General features: G+C 36.9%; 1 protein-coding gene across 1 annotated transcript in view; it reads right to left on the bottom strand.

Annotated features, from left to right (window-relative positions):
* The window catches only part of ufl1 (UFM1-specific ligase 1), a 99,414-nt gene that overhangs the window by 39,703 nt on the left and 35,341 nt on the right, over positions 1–24,370 (bottom strand). The window contains exons 6-10 of the mRNA XM_028797560.2: positions 16,730–16,860; positions 10,585–10,643; positions 4,369–4,515; positions 3,997–4,172; positions 1,606–1,785 (exon numbers count right to left, since the gene is read on the bottom strand). Coding sequence (XP_028653393.1) covers positions 1,606–1,785; positions 3,997–4,172; positions 4,369–4,515; positions 10,585–10,643; positions 16,730–16,860 — 693 coding nt within the window. The remainder of the gene's footprint in view (positions 1–1,605; positions 1,786–3,996; positions 4,173–4,368; positions 4,516–10,584; positions 10,644–16,729; positions 16,861–24,370) is intronic.

Raw genomic sequence — 24,370 nt, 5'->3', positions numbered from 1 at the left:
AAATACTTGATATAAATAAATACTTGATATAAATTCTAAATTTTCAGAGAGCAGGAATATCATACAGTGAATGGATTCTGTATGGTGATCGCTGTCTCTTAGTGCGGAGGAAGTCAGTTTAAGAAGCGTAGTGATTAACAACTGGGTCGAGGAACACAACACAAAGCATTTAATGTGCTGCATTAACTTATGACAGGGTTTGAGAAAATCTAGTAAATTAAACATTGATTTTAGGATGAAGTTTAGTTTACGACATTCTACTTTAATTATAAAGTAAACTATGAGAATAGAGTGGAAATGTCGACTTTAATCTTGACATAAACGGCGAGAATAAAGTGAAAATGTTGACTTTATTCTCGACATATAGTTTTTTTTTTTTCCGTATTTTTTTTTCTTCACCGTGGCCCTAATACGATTCCGTAGGGCTATATCACAAATACAATTATAAATGCAAGTTGCAGGTGTATTATTTATGTATATAGCTTAGCTTGAAGCAAGGTCCATATTAATGCAGTTTGCCTAAATGATAGTTAAGTTGGTAAAGATGTCATCACCAAGATTGCACTTGTTTTATTTTATTTTAATTTGGTGAATACTGTGTAATGCACCTGGGCTTTTGAAGCCTTGAAGTAATAGTGCAACTATCAGTAATAATACAATTATTTATTTTATTGTTATTATTTATTAGTTTAAATATTATGCAGTTTAATGATGGTAAAGTTGTTTAAAAAGTCACTTTAACGTGTCAGTGGACAGAGATTGTTAACATTAACAGAAAGTGTAGTTGTTTTACAAAAAATATTTATTTATTCCTTTTCTAAGACATGTTCAGTGCAATACAACTTTTGACAAGCACTTCTGGATATTTTCCTAAGTCTAAATACGTCTTTGGATGGTTAAAAATATGTTGTCAAAATTATAATTTAAGTTTTTGCAAAATTTGTTAAATAAAAAGGTTCTATATTTTGACTGCATCTGTCATGCAATGTGATTTTCTTCTCTTCATTAGTGCCACCCCCTTGAAAAGTATCACTTTATAGGGCAATGCAAACCTGTATTAATACTTGTGTGCACATTAAAATGTTTTTTTCGTACAATGTACAATGCTCTTGACAGTGGAATAGGTTATTCTTAGCCAGTAATTGCAGTGGAAAATGTGTTTAACATCCACTCATGCATGGGAACAAAATACCGTCAAATACCGTGAAACCGGGATAATTTAGAAAAATACCGTGATATAGAATTTTGGTCATACCACCCACCCCTATTACCATATGCATTTACAGTTTGTCCACCTCTGAAATATTAGTTTATGATGGAAGCTTTGAAAATAATAAGTGCTAGGTTTTTCCAATAATAGTGGAAAAAGAGTAATGTGAAAAACACTTTTCAGTGGTATTGTATTCTGCATTACATATGGGGCATACAGATCTAATACTCTCTCTCTCAAGGAAGATTTAAGTTAAATTGCACATAATTTGCCAGATATTAAAACCAATAACTATCAATATGAAAAATATTTTACTCAACATAGAGTGTGTAAAACTAATGCAATAATCCCCTCAAGTACTTTTCATTAAATAGTATGAAAACATTACAACTTACCTTTTCAGCTTTCCTATGCATATACTCCTCAAACAAAGAAATACATCCACTAATGAGTTTTTCACTGACTATAATTGTTTCCTTAAATATTCTTGCAGAGGACAGCAAGTTAGTGGTTCTCATAACATGATTCAGCAAGATCCCAACATCCTCTGTAGACAGGCAGCTAGGCAACAATGACTAAGACAAAAAATACAAACATTTGATTATAAGAAATTTTTTAAATGCCAATGCAGTATTTGTCTAATTATACAGAAGTCATATGGTTAGCAAAATTTCCATCACTTCCTCCTTGCATTGCCAACTGGAAACAAAGACCAAAAATGGGAGTCTCCAATGTCATTTGATGCAACACATTAATTGGAGCTGCATTCCTATGTTGCATCGAGACATATTCTAGAACCCTACGACACATCCCCCCGTAGGCGATTCAAATTGCCGTTAACCATGCAACATGGATAACATGCGAAACTACCTTTCAAATTTAACGTGTCCAATCACCCATCACCAACACTAGTATACTCACTAGCCAAAACTGAGAACTGCTCACCATTCCGAAGCACCATCAAGTCAACACTGCATGTGTACAGGCACCTAGTTACTGGGATCCTTTGTGACCACAAGATACCAAACTACATTAGGCAAAGATTTACAACACAGTTGTCTACCCAGTGATAATGAGACACCAACAGATGTTCATTCATGACATAAATGAAAAACCACAAGAAGGATCATGGGAGTCGTGCCAATTACTCACACAAAGCACAACTCTAGTGGTATGTAGTACTGACTAACTGGTTCCGTAGACACAATTATGCCTCACAAGATGCACAAAGCCCAATTCTAGTGGTATGGTCATGAAGTATGTAGTACTGACTAACTGGTACTGTAGACACCATTATGCCTCAGTAAATAAGGATAGCGACAATGTGGGAATCCAAAGAAACAATGGTTTGATCAGCTCAGAGAAACCATGCAAGAAAACAATGTTGTATCTGAAGACACCTTAGACCAGAACAAGTGGAGATCAGTGTGTGCAAACAAAAAGACCCTGCACAGAAGCGTGACTAACACAAGGAAGAAAATGTATGACTTACTGTATCATCAAGTATTAGTAATCCTTTAGGTAAAAATAAATACTTATTAATGTGCAAAGTACGAACAATAAAATTACAAAAGAAACAAGTGAACAGCTTCCTATGGTATTTCAAGGGTTCTTCAGAAAACAGGAATTTTTTTTAAGTGAAACAGATTTCTCAATTGACAAGTATAGTACATAATTGAGCGTAGCCAAGCATAATTTTAATCTGTATAATTCACCTTAACAGAAAACTGAAAAATATATACATTCATAACAGAGTGCAACTGCAGGTCTCGTTACTATTTCTGTTTTAAAGAAAAGCTGCTTTTGAAATATTAAAAATGTCTCCTATCAATCAGCAGTTCTGCATGTTATAGTGCAACCACTACATAGTTTTAACATACAAATATTTTCCTGTTTTTCGCTTCATGATTATTTCAAGTAATTTATTTACCTTATTACTGAACACCAGTTGACATTCAGCATCACATTTAAATTTTACATTTTAAAATGAAGAAACAGAATTTGCAGTAACCTTATTTTCAACCAATATTGTCTATTTTTTTTTTTTTTTTAGAAAATACCTGTTTTTTTTTTTTTTAGAAAATTGTGTTTATTGGACAACTTTAACCCTTCCAGCAGATATAAACAGATAGCATGCATAAAATACATGTAAATCTTTATAGCACTTGTTTAAACTTGTTTTTGGGGGAAAAAAAATAAAATTAGCAAGATTCACATTTTACAACTTAGTAATTATTTGTACATGGTCAAGCATAGCTACAGTATTAGCAATTGCATTTTCTTGGTCACCTTTACTCTTTACGAACTGGCTGCCATTCTATTTCTATTTTTGAAAATTAAATAACAGCAGGATAAAACATTGTAAAGTTTAGAGAAAATGTAAAGCTAGTGTGTATTCTTACTTTCAATAACATGCAGACAAATGATAATCCTGTTTAGACAAAGAGTGATGAACAAAAAGCAGCAAATGTCCATCTCTGTATTTTTGCATAAAATGTTGCTTACTGGGTTTTCTAAAAAACAAAATGTATCCATATCCATACTGTGCATATATAGAGATTTTTTCTTAGTATATAAAAGTTATGCATAAAATAAAAGAGCTAAAGAAAGGAACACCAGGGAAACAAATGAAAACTTTAACTGAAGATAAAGAATTTCTACTTTATAGTGTCTCAAAATAATTTTATCTTCAGTGCTATTTATATATTGTCAATATGACCAAAGCATATCTATATATGACATATTTGTACCAAAGAGTACAATGTTTTGGAATATATGCAATTTACCTGAACGTCTGCCCATGTTCCAGAACTGACTGCTTCCTCCACTGAGGCTTCTACTTGATCTACAATGACTTGATCAAGACAAGCTGCTTTCAGAAATAAAAGTTTTCTTGATTTGTACCGCTTCCTGATGTAATTCACAGAATCTGGAATTCCTAATCTTGTCAAAGCTTCAAACTCTGATGAACAAAATATGTTTTAATAGGCAATACTAAAGACATTTTACAAAAGGTTCAAAAGGCATTTACCACTTTTCTTCTTTTGTTAATATGTACGAGATATACAAAAACAAAGAATAGCATTGACTATCTACTAAAGGTTAAATGCGTTATACATTTTAATTCATCTCAATAAAATGCACATATAAACATTTACCTAAATAACTATTTTGCTTCAAAAATGAGTCCACCCAGTTGTTCTGTGTTTTAGAGTATATATCAGGAATGTAGACAGCCTTGTTCTGTCGTCCACCAACTATAGTACCCTTTAGCCGCCCAGTACTCATCAAGTCATCTAATTCCGCTGCAGATAAAATAAATTTAAAAAAGAAATTACAACTGCAAGCTAAGTAAAAGCAATTACATAGTCTACATTTATGACAGGACAGTCATCTTCATCTCATTTGCCCTGAGCAGTAGTCTAATAATAGCTGAAGAAAACTAATATCTAATGCTTCCTCCATGCTGAAGAGTTTTGTGGGTGAATTTAAAATTATCTCTGCTAATATTGTGTGCCATTTGCTACAATACTCGAATACACAAGAAAAAGTAGTTTAAATAACAATGAAGGAACCTTGATAAACTGACTTATGTGATGTAGCAAAAACCAAAAAGGTATACAAGAGAGGATTTCACTCGTGTCCCTACTTCACATAAACAAAACATTGAAATAATATCCTACACACAGACTAGATTTAAAAAAAAAAAAACTGCATTATGACCTATTTTACTGAATTACCAAATCACTAGTTGTACCCACTGGTGATCTTTATAAAACCCTTGCCAGACTTAAGGGCATCCACAACCTTCTTTCTGAGTGCATTAGAGAACTCTTTTGATCTTGCAAGATGACAACATTCACGTCAACAGCAAATAGGACACCAGACCCTAGATAGCTGTGGTTTAAATACTGTAAGACAAGTTCCACCTGCATACTCCTTCCCTATGGAGGTTCTAATCATTAGCACCTAATCTGGAACCCCTGACTCTAATTTTATGGATTTTACAAGGTGATAAACGAAGTGGTGTAGTTACTTTTTCCATGTGACAAACCTGTATGTTTAATATAGAATATGAGAATAAACACATTATGTGTCACTTGTTCAAGTTTATCACCTTTATCTGTATGCACATTTTTCATGAACATATCGAACATTTGTCTGTTCAAATGTGTTGAAAAAGTCAATGATTTTCATAGTATGTACTTAATTTGTCACATGATCGTGTAAACAAAGCAAAAAGACTAGATTAAGCAAGAAAAGGATCACATTCAAGATTTCACAAAAACTTCATTTCAATTGCAATATTTTCCTGAGTTACATCACTGTCCTTCAAATGGATATGTATATAACTAGGAAAATATGACACAGAAACCCTGCAAAAGGGTAGAAAGGTGACTACACTGGTAATTTATTTTCTTCTGCCCATGAAATCTTTAATATGCATTGCTTTGAAATTTCAGAGACTGATGTTAACATAAAATAGGAAAGCGGTTGAGTTTTTTATTTTTCAAATGATTTCTTCATTAAATATTTGCCAATACTAAGCACTTTCAACTTGTCTCAAAAGAACTGAATATGAGTTTAGCTAATTCCACCTGAAATTTATATTTGAAACAAAAATTTACCTTTTGTTCAGTGTATTTCTACACTTTCTAACGCAGCCCATTTACAAAATTGTAAAATTAAAGCAGTTTCTTAAGTTCAAAGATATTGAAAATGTACTTAACAGGTTTCCAGAATAATGTTATATTTTTAATGTTTTATGGGTAGGCTGTTCAAATTACTCACTTATAACACTAAAATGAATTCACAAAATTTTAGCAGCCTTCCTGCTGTGATAGCGTGTACAGTGCTGTGCAGAAGAGCTCATCTTAACCTTTTGTCTTCACCCTTCAACAATGTCTCTGAAACACAAATCTGATGCTGGTGATACAGTAAGGAAGAGAAAAACCATCACCATTGAAAATAAAGTAGAAATAATAAAAAGGTGGGCGGCACAGTGGCACAGTGGGTAGCGCTGCTGCCTCGCAGTTGGGACACCTGGAGACCTGGGTTCGCTTCCCGGGTCCTCCCTGCGTGGAGTTTACATGTTCTCCCCGTGTCTGCGTGGGTTTCCTCCGGGCGCTCCGGTTTCCTCCCACATTCCAAAGACATGCACGTTAGGTGGATTGGTGATTCTAAATTGGCCCTAGTGTGTGCTTGGTGTGTGGGTGTGTTTGTGTGTGTCCTGCGGTGGGTTGGCACCCTGCCCGGGATTGGTTCCTGCCTTGTGCCCTGTGTTGGCTGGGATTGGCTCCAGCAGACCCCCGTGACCCTGTGTTCGGATTCAGCGGGTTGGAAAATGGATGGATGGATAATAAAAAGGTCAGAGAGAGGTGAAACTCCATCATTCACTTGGTTACAGTTGGTCAACAACAGCATTTATCAAAATAATGTACCTGTTCCGACTTGCATACAGATTCAACTTAAGAACAAACCTACAGTCCCTATCTTGTATGTAACCCGGGGACCGCCTGTATATGTGTGTGTGTGCATACATACATACACACACACACATACATACAGTGTTTCCCCGAAAATAAGACCAGGTCTGCACAAAGGCTTATTTTCGGGGGGTGATCTTATATTTATTCGTGTACAACAATATACATTTATCCAAATACAGTCAAGTCGTCTTCTTCTGGAATATAGTCATAACTTTCTAAATTCAAACCCTGAATTCCAACCTGAATTTCTTGCTACTCCAGCCACTTTTAGGATCCTCCAGGATCGTTGTGCGTACTTCGATGTTTGATGAATAGTTCGATGTGGTGAAGCAACATGCAACATGAAACAAATGCATTCGTGGTGCTTTTATATTCATATTCCCCAAAGTAATGAGACAATATATTTTAAAAGTCTCACATACCATCTTCTGTGCCATCTTTTTTTTTTTTTTTGCACCTTCACAATACCATCAGAATGTATGGCGGCATATTTAAGCCACAGAAAAAAAAAAAAAGAAAAAAAAAAAAGGACATAATGAAAATGTCTATTTTGTGATTAAAGTGGAAATTTCGGCTTTAAACTCGAAATGTCCACTTTAACCTTGTAGTTTACTTTATCATTAAAGTAGACCGTCGCTATGGGCTTCTGGGGTTCCCTCCTGACCAGATAGCAGCGTCAAGCAGCAATAGATCGCCACACAGAACACATTAAATTTATGATATTCCAGCTCTCTGCACATTTAGAATTCTTAGATTTATACTTCATATCACTTTCATGATGAAATGCATTAAAATACGTATGTTACATTTTACAGATAAATCGTTAACTTTGTTTAAATAATGAATACTGTTAATAGTTACACATATGGGGGTGGCACGATGACAGAGTGGTAGCACTGCTGTCTCACAAGGAGTCACGCTAAGGAGAAGTGCTTGGATCATCTGCTGGCTTGCTGGCTGCTGTTCTGCTTGTCATTGTTTTAAGAGCTGGGAGCACCTGGAGTTTGTCTGCCAAAAGCATTCCAACAACTGCTAGGTTAGATGTCAGTGAACTTGTTTTAAATTGTTTGTAAGTAAGTAGGGCGACGTGCAAAAGTCACTGTCTCACAGGATTTGCTTCTTAAGGTTGTAATGTCTAGTCTTGCGTGTCGTCAAAGTGTCTCTCCGAGATGATCTGGTCTCGATCGTTTCGCTCAACCACCCCAGAGGCGCGCTACACTCCTGCCACTTCACGTCTCTCCAGCTCACATTGTGAAGGGGGGGAGGGGGAGCTGAACGCACGCTAAGGAGAAGTGGACGGATCAGCTACTGGCTTTGTGCTCCTTGTGCCAAGATGCCTGTTCTGCTTGTCGCTCTGCGTGTCAATCATTTAAAAGCTGGTACAGCAGCTGTCATTTTGTCTCACTGCCTTGTCTTGCTTGACGTTAAAATGTCCCTCGCGGGATGTCAAATTGTCTTCTGATAAGATCAAGCCTCATCTCCCTGCCAAGATTTTTTTTTTTTTTTTTTTAAACAACAGAGATATGTTACTCATATCCTTAGCCCGACATCCACATATCATATGTGTTTACAAAGTGTGTTTTAATAAGTGTACATGTGTTTAAAACTTGTGTGAGGGGTATTTTAAGGCTTAAACTAAAAAAAAAAAAAAAGTTTATTTTATGGTGTTTCTATATCGCAGACGGGTCCAGAACGTAACTACAGCGATAGGCGGGGGATCACTATATATATTATATATAGTTATACCGGAAGGTGGCAAGAATAGCTTCCGGGCCACGAGGGGGTAACCGCCCTCGAGCAGGAGAGGACCACGGGAAAAGAGAAAAGATTATAACTCGTTGGGTCCCATGGCCACCACCAAAGGATGCCTTAAACCTCATGGGACCTGGAAATAGTTACTTCCGCCATACTCGGCAAGATGGCGGAGGGACCTGCCAAGGACGCCCAGAGTGCTTCCGGGGCAAAGGGCAGCACTTCCGCCACACCAAGAAGTGCTGCAGGAAGGATGTCATTAGACACCTGGAGCACATCCAGGGAAGGATAAAAGGCGCCACCTTCCAGCAATCTGGGAGCCAGAGTCGGGAGTGGGAGTAGGACAAAGCTCCCAGGAGAAGAGTAGAGATGGCAAAGGACTGAATTGGGGTGATTATTGCTGTGTGCATTGTGTGGTGTTTTGGGACTGTGTTTATTATGTTTAATAAATGTGTGGATTTTATAAAGATGTGGTTTCCGACTGGTGGTGTGCGGGGAAGTCTCACAAATATTATATATCTATCTATCTATTATATATATATATATATATATATATATGTATATGTATATGTATATGTATATGTATATGTATATATACAGTGGAACCTCGAGATACGATCACCTCTGTATACGAGAAATTCAAAATACGAGGAAAGTATTAGCGAAAAATTCAGATCTAAATGCGAGCATTGGCTCGTGTAACGAGCCACGAGCCAGGCTGTGGGTATAGCTCGCGGCTTAGCGAGGGGGGCGTGGTAGCTGTTGCGAGCCGCGATCTGCGGTGTCTGCGTTTCTCACTTAAGTGCACAGGTGGGAAACTGCCCACATCCATGATTGTTCCTGTGGCTGATGGGATGCAGCTGCCTGTCCTCCCCGCATATATAGAGAAGCGCGAGCCGGTTAAGGGGGAGAAGAAGTAAAAGAAAAGAGGAGAGAGAGCGCAGGTAGGCAGGTGTGGGAGAGCGAGCGAGCGAGTGCAGGCTCGCGTGTAGCTGAACAGTGAGCTGAACAGGCGAGCCAAACAGCTGAAGCAGGACGGTGTAGAGAAGGTCAGCTGCATTAAGAGTGTCTCGCCTGTTGCAGAGCCCGCAGGTGAGACGCTAACAGAGAAGAAGCACCGGGGATTGTCATCTATTTTTTAAAGACTGCATCCTTTTGACGTTTTAACCTCGTGTTAAAGGATTGTTATTCTTGTGTATTTTAAACCTCCACTTCACAACTGTTTTAAGGATTATTTATTTAAAGATTTATTGAATGCTCTACTGCACTTTGGACACCTGTTTTGATTCTTTTAATAATCAGTTATATTATTTACCAGTGTTATTTATTAAAGGTAGACTACAGTATATATAATTTATCAGTGTTATTTGTTAGGAAAATTGATTTTTATGTTAATATATTTGGGGTGCAGAACGGATTAACTGGATTTCAATTATTTTCAATGGGGAAGTTTGTTCTAGATACGAGAAATTCGCTATACAAGCTCAGTGCTGGAACGAATTAAACTCGTATCTAGAGGTTCCACTGTGTGTATATATATATATATATATATATATATATATATATATATATAGGTAACTTACATACAAATACACTGATTTGAATGGTTATGGACAACACCGTTTTTAAAAGTGCTAGAATCTTTTTTACCATAACAATGGTTTGTAGACAGAAGAGCAGAAAATGCTCTGATATATCCACTTAAAAATATTATCTGTGAAAGACAAAATACTATCTTATTATTGATGTTAATTATTTCAGCACCACATCTTCCTTTCAAGTTCTTTTTTCCTTTTCTTCTGATAATATTATGACACTAATACCCTTAATTTCCATTCCAATGATAAAATTCATGGTTGATTATTGTAACTAACTGGGATTGGCTATGTATTTAGAATCAGATTTAGAGTCAGATCACCCACTCGTTCCTTAACAGTCTATATTTTACAAGAGAATTTCAGACTTTTGTCAGTAATTTATTACATTAATAAACTAGACAGATGGAATGAAAGTTGTTCTCTTTATATTTTTTCATAACATGCATAACTTTGTTCATTATATTTTAAACATAATATTGTTTAAAAAGGTATACATTAAAAAGTTACCTATTATTTACTGGGAACAGATACTTACAATATAAAAGATGTTCTGGCACTTCATATTGGGAGATTAAACTGCTCACTGGAGTAGGTCTATTCAAAGAAAAAAATATAAATTATGACAGAACTTTAGAAAATATACAGTGGTTATATAAAAGAATCACCCCCTTCAAATATTCACATTTTGTTGCTTTGTAGCATGAAATGAACATACACACAAAAAGTATTTCTCCAGCTGTATTTTCTCATTACAACTTGTAACAACTAAGTAAGAGATATTTTTGAATGATTTTTAATTATAAGCTTCAAAATAATAGAGTGAGATTGCATTTTTTAACTCTAATATTAAACATTAAACCAAATCAATTATTAAATTACTAATTCTTGGTCAAGATTGGCAGTCAGCTATTGCAATTAACAAAATTCATTCAGACACTGACATAGACATCAAAAGGAACATCTTTTGTAGGAATTAAGGATGTCACATGTATTAACTGGAGCAATTTCACATAAGTACAATAAGAGTTTCCTAACAGTAAGTGTATAAGTGCCAAGTGGTATCAAACACAAAAATGTCTACATGCACGACTACCCCGATCATTGCTTGTGGGAACATGCTAGAGCAAAATAATGTGGGAGGGAAAAAAAAAAAAAAAAAAAAAAAACACTAAGCACTCTTAAGAAAGGGATAACAACAGAAACACTAATATATTATATACATGAAAGTGATGAGAAGGCTGAAGATATCAAACAAACATTTTGCAAATTATGCTTTGCAATCTTTCTCATGAAGCCATATCTTGAACTATGCGAAATAGTCATAACATTTTAAAAATTCAAATTGGTTGTATAATTTATTAGGAAATTGTTTTACATGGAATTGGTAACAAAATGAGATAATGTGTTGTTGGACAGTGAGTGACAAATTATTAACTTTTAAAGTTAATGCCACATGTGATGTCATTAAAATGATGATGCAATTATCAATTAACCTAATCTTCACAAAAGCAGAATGTTTGCAGTTTATAGTACATAGTACAATTTAAAACAACACTTTAAAAGGACGCAGTCCAATGTAGGCTATGTTTTACTAGACTACTGTTGTGATGTGAGATTTTACATATAACTTGATGAATATTTTGTATGTCTTTATTTGATTTTTAGGCAAAGCAATGTAATTTAGTGTTACTTTGGTGAGAGGCATTCGTGTTTGCCCCCCCTTTTACGACTGAGCCTCTTTGAATTTTATGACAGGATTTGGGGGAAGATGTGCCTTAAACCGGTTTGGTTAGTGTTTCTTTGCTTAATTCATTTCTACCCCCTCAAGAAAGACTTAAAGACATATGGTCTTGGGGGTGTCAGGTTTTAAGATGTTCTATTTCCCACATTGGTCTGAGGTATGGCTGCTTGGAATTGGCTTGTCTCCGAGGCCTTTAAGTACTACAACGCCCTATTGGCTGTAGGGGTTGGACAGAAAATCTATATATTTACTTGTGTAACCTCACAATCTCTCTCTTACTAACCAATATCTGAAAGAAGCATCTCTCTTGCTAACCTGTGATGAAGACCACAGCTCAGCAGCCATTTTGAACAGACATGTGGCTGAAAGCTGAGCACCAATGATACCTTAGAGACATTTAAGTAACTAGAAGTCTGTGTGCCGCCTGAACTACATATCACCATTTAATCAGGTTGTATGGTTGCCAATATTCAAATTTACCTTGCATTTTGTTATTATTTATGAATATTATCAATAATACATTATTTAAACTGTAACTTAACTTCTGCTTGTCTTTTTACTACATCTAATTGCCTGAGGTTATAGATATAGAAGGGAAGGTGGGGATAAGTTATATACAATAATACCTTATAAACAGTGGTAAGTCTGTGAAATTAGGCATTCTGACAAAAGCTACATGTTAATAATACAATAGAGGAAAGTATAGCAATATATTACTCTACCAAGACAAAACTACCCTTACCTACATCATCCTCACATGTTTTTCTATTCTATTTCAGCACATATAATAAAATGGATTCTATAGTAAGATTAGTTATTCGCTTTACTTTTTAATACAAGAATTGCAATAAAAGTCATGCAAATATGTGACAGGTACAATACACCTCATTCTGTTATATAGTGCTGCAATAATGTATTTAAGATTTACTTTAATGGCCTAGAATATGTCTAGATGACTCTGGAGTTGTTTTACCGATAATACAATTAGCACTAAAACTAAACTGCTGAATGCAAAAAGCTACATGTTAGACAGATTTAGAAAATATATTTTTCATGCATTATATCAAGAAATTTTGCTCATGCACTAGAGACACAATGGACCTGCAGAAAAGTAGATATATTGTATGTAGAGTAATTCCAAGCTGTATCGCGCTTTGACTTTCGCGGATTTTATATGTAAGCATATTTAAATATATATCGCGGATTTTTTGCTGGTTCGTGGGTTTCAGTGGACAATGGGTCTTTTAATTTCTGGTACATGCTTCCTCAGTTGGTTTGCCCAGCTGATTTCATACAAGGGACGCTATTAGCAGATGGCCGTGAAGCTACCCAATCAGAGCACGTATTACGTATTAAATAAAACTCCTCAAATATATTGTGAGCACGGGGGCTGTTCGCATCCCTAGAGGATATGGCTGCTCCTCAAAAAACGCTGAAACACTACCTTCACATTGCTCCCTTCCTTGCTGGGCTTACTTGTGGTTACTTTGTTGCACGATATGCTTCCTGGACTGTGCTTCACATACTTAAAAGCTCAAACAGCCCTATCGATTTTTGATTGTTTGCTTTTCTCTCTCTCTCTCTCTCTCTCTGACATTCTCTGCTTCTGACACACAGTCCTTTAAAGAGGAAGATATGTTTGCATTCTTTTAATTGTGAGATGGAACTGTCATCTCTGTCTTGTCATGGAGCACGTTTAAACTTTTGAAAAAGAGACAAATGTTTATTTGCAGTGTTTGAATAAAGTTCCTGTCTCTCTACAACCTCCTGTGTTTCTGTGCAAATCTGTGACCCAAGCATGACAATATAAAAATAACCATATAAACATATGGTTTCTACTTCGCAGATTTTCACCTTTCGCGGGGGGTTCTGGAACGCAACCCCCGCAATCGAGGAGGGATAACTGTATATCATGAACTCAAACAGAACAAGCTGTTATGCTGGTGTTTGTTATATATTATTTATTACTTTTGTGGTAATTATTTTGTTCAGCTACAGTTATTAGGAGAAACTCAAATTAAAATGTATTATTTCCTTTTTTGTCTGTGTCTTGGGTAACCCGAAATAGATTTGAAAGAGATTATTTATCTCCGTCAGTTGTGGTCTTTCGTTTTGAACCCGTGCCTGCTTTGCTTCCGCAGTTTCAGACGCGCATTGTAGGCGCCTGCGTTCATTGATCTTATCCAGGTGGGCTCGTGTTTGTATCGTTGAGCTGTATTGTGTTTGAATTTGGTGTAAAGCGTTCAGCGGTTTGTACAATCCCAAGCAGCACATTATTCCTAACTTCACTCTGCAGTAGTGCCACTCACAATATGGCGGTGCCGCCTGCGCCTTCACTCCGCAGTAGTGCCACTCACAATATGGCAGAGACGCCTGCGCCTTTCGTACTATCTTTGTGGACCTGTGGGGCCTCCGTAGCCTCTCACGTTTGACTCTGGGGTGCAGCGCAGAATCCTCTTTTTTGTGTGGGTGTGTCGTTAGTGGTAGCTATGGGCGCGTTGTTGCTTCATTTCTCATTCACGTTAGTTGAGCTCTTTCGTTCTTGGGCCGTGACTCCTTCGTTCACGGTGGATACGACTTCGCTTTCGGTTTATGAGAAGCGCGCCTGCGCAGTACATCTTATGGTCCCATTGCCGTGTCCCTGCGTCCATATCCGGTGTATTCTCGGTTAGTAATATGGATTATGCGATGATTTCAGATGATTGGCAACTGCCCATATCACAAATAAAGATATGTTAGATAAACATTCTGAGCTTTTCTAGGATCTTCAGTTATTTTATCTGCACCAGTAAAGCTTTGATTTAAAAACATTCATAATAAAGTGAAAACATAATAGAGCACACTGTCCTAATGATACTGTATAATGTATATGCTGAAAATGTAGAACATTAATACTCACATTTAATATTTTAACTCTGTTTGAACTAATAAACATTTTAAGACAAGGCGATTTGCTAAGAGTGGCATTTTCATGTAACTTTATTTTAAATTTTATTATAAGCAAATTAACATTTGATACAATCAAGTGAAGCTTAACGAAACTAAATTCAAACCCCACCCATGAGAAAGAGAGGAAGGTCAACAGCCAGACTAAAACTTTAAAAGTAGAAAAAAGGAAAGAGAATCCTTTTGCCCAATATAAATGCTTATTCTAAAATGTTATTGATTAGATCCTGCCAGGTATTAAAGTTTTGAACAGATCCTCTAAGAGGGAATTTGACTTTTTTCCCCCAATTTTGAAAAGTATATAACATCAGTTACCCACTGACTTAAAAGAGGTGGACTAGAATTCTTCTAGTTGAGCAAAACAAGTCTACATGCTAGTAGTGAGGTAAAGGCTATTTGTTTGTCCTTCTCCACTTTGGTGTACTCCCAGATGTGCTTAAACACAGCTGTTAATGGATTAGGAGTAATTGTGACACCAAGGTTTTCTGATAGGCATTAAACATTTTGGTCCAGTATAATGTTAATTTGGTGCACACCCAAAACATGTGGCCCAGATAAGGCTACAGCTCAATTACAACGTTCGCGGGTTGGATATTGCCCTGGAAACATTTTGGGCCAATTTAAAAATGAGATAGATGTGCTTGATAAAAAAAATTTAAGTTGAATTAAGATGAATAACTGTAAACTTTGCTTATATGGAGGTAGAGTGAATTCTGTGCATGGCTGCCTTCCACTTTTTTTCTGAAATGTTGAGTAAGAGATCCTCTTCCCACTGTATTCCATGACAGCTTTGAAAGGAAGAGACTTTAAAAAGTTTTTATATATTACAGAAATGCTGTCAGAGTCTTCAAGACTTATCAATATTTCTTCTGGAACAGAAATAGGTGGGAAATTTTGGGCAGATTTAATCACATATGTTTTCCAGACATTAAAAATAAAAACTATGTATGTTTGAGAGGGTGGAAAAAGGTAGTTATCATGCTTTCTTCATTGGTTCCATATTCTGAGTAAATGAAGGATAACTGCATTGGTTAGTATATTGACGGTAACTTGTATTTACTGGGGTACAAAGCAAGGAATATAAAGAAGTACTGCAAGATTTTATTTCTATGTGTGTGTTCATCAATTTGTGTCAATGTCCAGGTTTTTATAGCTTGTATATTTGCTGCCCAGTAAAAATGGAAAATTAGGTATTGCCATGCCACCTTCTACTTTAGGTCATTGTTGCATCACTCTTTGGAACCATGGATATTTCAAATTCCAAATAAATGAAGTTATGATTGAATCTAATTTGTTAATGCATATGGGGATGCTTTAAGAAGAAAAATAAGATAAAACAAATAAAATTCAGCAGGGTAGCCATCAGGGCCTGCTGCTTTCCCACTCTGAAGTGAGTTTATAGAGGCTAGTAATTCTGAGAGTGCCAAAAGTTTATTCTATTCCTATGCACTGACAGTATCTAGTGGTGGTATCTGTAATGCATTAGATTGTGTCTTTATCTTCTTTAAACTGAGTAGAATATAAGGACTTATAGTATTCTCTAAATGTGTGAATTATATTTTATGGTCAATGATTTTACATCCATCTGTGTAGGTAATTACTGATATTGCATTGTGAACTTCCTAGTTGAGTATTTGTTGAGCTAAGATCTTATTAGCCTTCTCTCCATGTTCATAGTAATGATGTTGCGATTTAAAATGTGTTGTTCCCTTTCTTTTGCTGTCAAGAGTGAACATTTTGAAATGAAATGGGTATTCAGCAAAATATAGATAATTACTGTATATCTTATTCATGTAATGGTTACTAAATATCTTTTATTGAAAGAGATATAAAATTAGGCTACAAGTACAGCAAAGCTGAAATTTGTGTTCATATATAAACAGCAAGAAATGACATTGTGGTAAATTGCTAAATTTTAACCTTGCATTATCTCTTAACTAAGAACTCCTCATAAATGTAAGGTTACTATTTGTGTAATATTTCTAGAACATACCTCGTAATTGCACTGAAAAGTCCACAAATCTTTGATCTGTGTCTGGAAACAAATGCCTGTGTGAAGATCATCCTTTTGTCATATTCATCCATTTTCCCATGTATAATTTTGCCAGTATGTTTGCATAGTACCTAGAAGTATGGAAAAACCGTTATGGTTTATTTGGAAATTTGTATCATTTTTATTAATTTGAAACAATTTAAAATATTCTCCAAGCTATATGAATCCTTAGTTACATTTACTGCAGCTTTACATCAACCACCTATACCACAATAGAATGATGCTGTACTTGCTCCAAAATGACAAAGTTTTAATGCTATGTGCTGGTGCAGGGTCAGTGTGCAGGAGTATCCTGGCTACTATTGAATCCACATACTCAATATAAAAGAGGATGGGAGACACCAGCATATGAGCCAGTATTAAAAATAAAACTTGAAAGTGTGAAGGACTGCAATCTTTTGTCATAATTCTGCCAGATATCAAATAAGAACAAGAATATCAAATTAAAAATATTGTAAATAGTGTTTGTTTTACAAAGAGCAATTTTCCTTTTAAACAATCATGTTTTGTAGTACATTAAAATACAATAGACAGACAGAGAACAGAAAACTCAAAGTTTTCATGTCTCAGAATACATTGGCTGCACACAAGTCATTAGAACAATTACTTATATAAAAGCGATCATTTCTATTCTCACTGGTACCTATCACAAAAAGGGTTGGTTACAGAATTTGTAGCTGGTGCCAAAAGGTACAACTAACAAAACCAGTCCACAACTTTTGACCCGCCAAAAAAAAAATAAAATAAAAATAAACTAAATACATCTACAGTGGTGTGAAAAACTATTTGCCCCCTTCCTGATTTCTTATTCTTTTGCATGTTTGTCACACAAAATGTTTTTGATCATCAAACACATTTAACCATTAGTCAAATATAACACAAGTAAACACAAAATGCAGTTTGTAAATGGTGGTTTTTATTATTTAGGGAGAAAAAAAAATCCAAACCTACATGGCCCTGTGTGAAAAAGTAATTGCCCCCTGAACCTAATAACTGGTTGGGCCACCCTTAGCAGCAATAACTGCAATCAAGCGTTTGCGATAACTTGCAATGAGTCTTTTACAGCGCTCTGGAGGAATTTTGGCCCACTCATCTTTGCAAAATTGTTGTAATTCAGCTTTATTTGAGGGTTTTCTAGCATGAACCGCCTTTTTAAGGTCATGCCATAGCATCTCAATTGGATTCAGGTCAGGACTTTGACTAGGCCACTCCAAAGTCTTCATTTTGTTTTTCTTCAGCCATTCAGAGGTGGATTTGCTGGTGTGTTTTGGGTCATTGTCCTGTTGCAGCACCCAAGATCGCTTCAGCTTGAGTTGACGAACAGATGGCCGGGCATTCTCCTTCAGGATTTTTTGGTAGACAGTAGAATTCATGGTTCCATCTATCACAGCAAGCCTTCCAGGTCCTGAAGCAGCAAAACAACCCCAGACCATCACACTACCACCACCATATTTTACTGTTGGTATGATGTTCTTTTTCTGAAATGCTGTGTTCCTTTTACGCCAGATGTAACGGGACATTTGCCTTCCAAAAAGTTCAACTTTTGACTCATCAGTCCACAAGGTATTTTCCCAAAAGTCTTGGCAATCATTGAGATGTTTCTTAGCAAAATTGAGACGAGCCCTAATGTTCTTTTTGCTTAACAGTGGTTTGCGTCTTGGAAATCTGCCATGCAGGCCGTTTTTGCCCAGTCTCTTTCTTATGGTGGAGTCGTGAACACTGACCTTAATTGAGGCAAGTGAGGCCTGCAGTTCTTTAGACGTTGTCCTGGGGTCTTTTGTGATCTCTCGGATGAGTCGTCTCTGCGCTCTTGGGGTAATTTTGGTCGGCCGGCCACTCCTGGGAAGGTTCACCACTGTTCCATGTTTTTGCCATTTGTGGATAATGGCTCTCACTGTGGTTTGCTGGAGTCCCAAAGCTTTAGAAATGGCTTTATAACCTTTACCAGACTGATAGATCTCAATTACTTCTGTTGTCATTTGTTCCTGAATTTCTTTGGATCTTGGCATGATGTCTAGCTTTTGAGGTGCTTTTGGTCTACTTCTCTGTGTCAGGCAGCTCCTATTTAAGTGATTTCTTGATTGAAACAGGTGTGGCAGTAATCAGGCCTGGGGGTGGCTACGGAAATTGAACTCAGGTGTGATACACCACAGTTAGGTTATTTTTTAACAAGGGGGCAATTACTTTTTCACACAGGGCCATGTAGGTTTGGATTTTTTTTCTCCCTAAATAATAAACACCATCATTTAAAAACTGCATTTTGTGTTTACTTGTGTTATATTTGACTAATGGTTAAATGTGTTTGATGATCAGAAACATTTTGTGTGACAAACATGCAAAAGAATAAGAAATCAGGAAGGGGGCAAATAGTTTTTCACACCACTGTACTTAATCCAATTTAAAGGTTACAGTGAGAAATTATGATCTATTCAATAAAAGTGATAACAAAATGTTGGGAAATACAAGCCAAGTCTGACATTTCCCAAGACATGACATACAAGGAAAATTACTCATATTTTAGTCTAGATATTACGGATTTAAAACCAACGGCTGTCTACTTCTGTCACAAATGTTATGAGACATTCAATTGACTTCAGATAATTTTTTTTCCTATGAAATGTGCTTTTCACAAGAGAGGTCTGTTTTTCTTTTTGAAAGGTACTTTTGCTTAAATCTATGTATACATAAAAATGTACTACTTCCCTTTTGTCAGATTTTCTTTTGTCCTATCTGCCCTGTAATACTTTTTGCATGTACTTACTTAAAAACTTTCAGTATTGTCAGTAGCTAAGCCCGGCTGCCAGCCATGACTTTGAAATATGTATACACAAAAATGCACATTTAAATACCTGTGAAAATAAACTAATATAGGCTGAATGTATACATCTACTTTGCTCTGCCCAAAAAAATAATGATATTCTCCAAGTTACTCTCCTTATATCCTAAGGGGTTTTTGGCATTGTTGTGCCAAAATTACATACCCAGTTGCCTCGGTGATGAATACACAATCCCCGACTTTGCTGACAGAGTTTCAGTACATAACGCAGCTGGGGGGGGGGGGCTAATCGGGGTCTCAAATCTCACATCTTCCCCCCTCAGCTTTGTTCACCAAAGCGACAGTCTAAGCTGGGCTCTGCCAGATGAAAGAGGAAGTCAGCATTGACATGTACAGACTATACTACCAGCGAGTTGGGAGTTTGCATTATTATGTTGGTAGAGCCGCTGAGCAGAGCATGATCTACTTCCAGGATAAACCGTTTGCCCCATAAGTAATAGCAGAGGGCCTCCACTGCCTACTTAATTGCCAAACATTCCTTCTCAATGGTTGAGTAATTATGCTCCCTGGGAAGTAATTTCCTACTCAGAAACGTAATAGGATATTCTTCCCCATCAAAACACTTAGAGAGCACCCCCCAACCCGAAAGCACTCACATCAGTCTGTAAAATGAACTCCATAGGAAAGTCTGGATTCTGTAGAACCAGGAATGAAGAGAAGTACCTCGCACAATCATTGGTCCAGACAATGCCGTAGTTTTTTATCCCCTTCAGTGAGAGGGGTGGCTCTTTGTGCAAAATTTGGATTGAATCGTCTGTAATAACCAGCAAGTCTGATGAAAGCCTGAACCTACTTATGCGTTTCTGGACATGGATATTCAAACACCTCATCCACCTTATCCAACTGAAGTTTTATTGAACCGTTCCCAAAAGAGTACCCCAATAACGTGTTTCTGACACACTGAATTGACACTTCTTAGGGTTAGCTGTCAACCCAGCTAGCCTCAAACTGTCAAGCACTGCTTGCAGGCAGTTGAGATGCCATATCCATACATAACTGAAAATGACCACATCATCAAGATAGACTACAGAATATGTGGAATGGGGCTACAGAATCTAATCTAACATTCGCTTAAAAGTCAACAGCGTGCCATGGAGACCAAATGGGAGTCTGGTAAATTCAAACATCTCGTTTTACAGGTGCATATTATTATTAAATGATTTGGGAAATCTGGAGAAATCTTAATTTTGCAAATGGCAAGGTCAAAAACCGATTGTTCAATCCTTCAGGTAGCACATGCCTTTTTAATGGATATAGCACAGATGTAAGTTAAGGCTATACTATAAAAGGAAAGTCATATGTTAACAGAGTCAAGAAATGCCATATTCTTCTATTGGCTTGAGCTCATCTGCAATAGACTGAAGCGCAGCAGTAATGTGTGGTGTGTTCTGACAAACGTTTTAAATTGGTCATGGAAATAATGGAATCCATGTTCTTCAGTCTACACCAGTGTCTAAACCAGAATTTTGTCATGGGATGGGAGAGCATTAGACCCTGTTGAATTTCTAATTTGCACATATATGAAGGCACCATTAATGCTGAAGAATATGTGCACATTTTAGTGCAACATACGTTGCCATTAAGATGACCACCTTTTTATTTTAAAGAAAAAGACAATACCCAACCAAACTGTGCATGTGTTACAAGAGTAAGACTTCATGTTCAGAGAATATAGATGCTACACTGGCCTGCCTAAAGTCCAAACCTGTCACCCACTGAAAAAAGAAAAAAAAAAAAAAGGTGGAGCTTCATTAAGCACAAATTAGGACAATGAAGACTAATGGGGAAAATAAAATCTGCTTGCAAAACTGATGTCCTCAGTTACCAAATGATTACTATGGGTTATATAAAGAAACATGTTTACTACTGGTGTAACACAGAGATAAAAAGCCATGTCGACTTTTTTTTTTTTTTAAATTTGTAATATGTGTGTATTTACAAAAACACAACACATTTGATATGGGAAACCATTAGATTTTTTTTTACTTTTTTTCAAAAATTTTTAAATTAATACAGGTAAAAGAGGATTTAAAAATGACAGCTTTCTTATTAATATACCATCTGAACACTTCTGGAATTAAGGCATGTAAAATATTTTGCTAAAGATTCCAATTACAGTAACTTACATATAATATTTCAAGCCTGAAATTATTATTATAGTTCTGGTTTCTACCTCAAGCTATTATAAAAGGTAATGTTCATAATTAACAGTTCATTTCATGTTTAAATCTACCAAGTTAAATTCCTGTACATTAGGAACTAGCAAATAAAAGTGATTCTGATTTTTCAACTTTGAGAAGTTGGTAATATAAAAATTTGTTGCTGCCATCTTGTGGTCAAACAATTTTGTTAAAGAAAGGAAAATCAATTGTCAGATACTACTCTGCATGTTTAGGGAATCCAGCACTATTGTACAAAACTGGTAGGGTGTGAGTTCACTGGTTATTCCCCATGCATCTTACTTATTAAATAATTTTTGTTTGCTGTCTTTAAAATGAAACTTTATAAAAAATGATTCTAGATCTTGCCTCAAAATTTACTTTTGGGCTATGGTATTTTAAATTTTGCTTATGCACAGAATAGAAGCCCAAAACCAGGTACCTTCTGGAATTCCTCGGCACAACCTGAAAGATGCTGCAATATAAAAGCAGAAGGACTGAGAGAATCCATGAGCAAAGTGTTATGTCAGTGGACACAAATGTGGACAGATGTGCCAGTAGGCTTTTAATCAATGTCAGTGTGATGTAGCATTATATGTGAATTTAAAGATATTGTGGTGACTGCCTGCTCTTTCTTATTCTCATTCTTACATATCATTCACAATTCATGGAAAACATCTGCTCTGTTGGCATGGCAAAACTGAAGGTGTGTAACTATAGTGTGTACTATATTACAAGAGTTTTTCCTTGTCTTCTTAGAGAGTCAAGGCTGGGGGGCTGTCAAGAGGCAGGGCCTGTTAAAGCCCATTGCACCACTTCTTGTGTGATTTTTGGGCTATACAAAAATAAATTGTATTGTATTGTATTTATAAGTAATGTGTGGAGGGTAGCATGGTTAATGCTTTAGGCTCAAGGCTTCAAGACCTCAAATTATATCTCTGGCAGGTCTTCTGGCATATACTGTACATAACGTCTACCAGCATCTGCATGAATTGCTCTGTATGATACAATATGCATTATTTTTAACTTATAATGCACTGACATTAACTCTCGAGTGAATTCCTGCCTTAGGCTAGATAATACAGGTATAGATTTTGACTGCCAAAAGATGGATAGGCTGGTATACATTATTAATAGCTATTCTCATCAAATAGACTGTAGCTAAGATTTGGACCTTAACTGAACTTTATCTAGACTGAACAATGCTCTTGCATGAAACTGCCATTCAGTGAAGGGTTTCTTTTAGATGCTTTCCTTGTGTTCATTCAAACGAGAAAAGCAAGCTGGTATCTTAACAGCTAAGTTTACTTTCAGTGTTTACTCAGACATTTAAATACAACTGTTAATATATGTTGTAGATGCCCCAGAGGACACCCAGGATGAAGGTGGAATCCTTACCCAGCCGGGATGCCACAATGGAAGGATGGACTAAATGGGAGAAATACCCGGCCAGAACGCTTTACGATTCCCATCATGTTTAGGATGCCTGAAGGTTACAGGAACCAGTAAGACAGGATGGCAGTGAGCAGTTCATCACCCACTATAATAGGTGGCAGTGTCCCTCATATACAGTCCCAGTTTGGACACCTGCGGGGCTGCATGGAAGTTGGAGTCCAGAGGTGCAGCCCTGTTGGGGTTCCTGGCAGATGACAGAGGGCGCTGCCAGGGGAGGACCTCCCCGGCATTCTTATGACATGGAAGCACTTCCAACTGGTTACATCACCAGAAGTGCTCCCAGGTCCAGCATAAAAGGAGACCGCTTCCATAGCTTAATGAGTCGGAGCTGGGAGGAAGGAAGGCAACACTTGTCTTGGAGGAGTAATTGTGTGGGGAGAAGAGCTGTTCGTCTTATGAACTATCTGTTGGGAAGCGATGGAACCCCGCCTCCAACAAACTACTGACGAAAGACAGACGCAAAGGACAGCCTCTACAATAGCTATGATGAAAGATCAGTCTTAGGTTATACGCCGCCACGGTGTTTGGCAAGCTGGGGAATCATTAATTATTTCTCAGATTCCTGCCTCTTCTGGGGTGAAAATGCATCTGTTAACTGTCTACTTGGACAAGATGGTAACGACAAATTTTGGGTCCCTATTCCACATGGAGAGTTCAGAGGATCCTTGGGAAAACCAAGATGGTGACTATTGAGCCACTGGGGCCTGACTGCAGCTCCGGAAAAAAGACAGGCGAGTGTCTCTTCAGTTTCTGCTGTGGGCAATCGGACAAAGCACAACAACTGTTCGCATCCTGGTAACAAATTCCTATCGCCGAGATGGATCAGTCCTGTCCACGATCATCCAGAGCAACTGCCCTCTGAGATTCCATTATCTTTGATGGAGTTTCAGCCGGAAGCTGATGCAGTGTCTGACTCGGGGGTTGTCACTGGATACACACAAAGTCCCTACTGACAATCAACGGAAAAGCCAGAGAGGCCAACTGACTTAGAAAAGCTCGCAGAGTTACTGAAGCTGGTGCGAACACTTCAATCACTCCTCAGCACAATAGAAACGGCACTTAGAGATTGAAAGTTTGGTAAATGAATCTCTTGACACAATTCACCAGTATCTTTGTCATCTGGGCACAAGA

Source organism: Erpetoichthys calabaricus, chromosome 3 (assembly GCF_900747795.2).
Source record: "Erpetoichthys calabaricus chromosome 3, fErpCal1.3, whole genome shotgun sequence".
Lineage (NCBI taxonomy): Eukaryota > Metazoa > Chordata > Cladistia > Polypteriformes > Polypteridae > Erpetoichthys > Erpetoichthys calabaricus.
The sequence above is the reverse complement of the archived record's forward strand: the minus strand, read 5'-3'. Positions and strand labels throughout refer to the sequence as shown.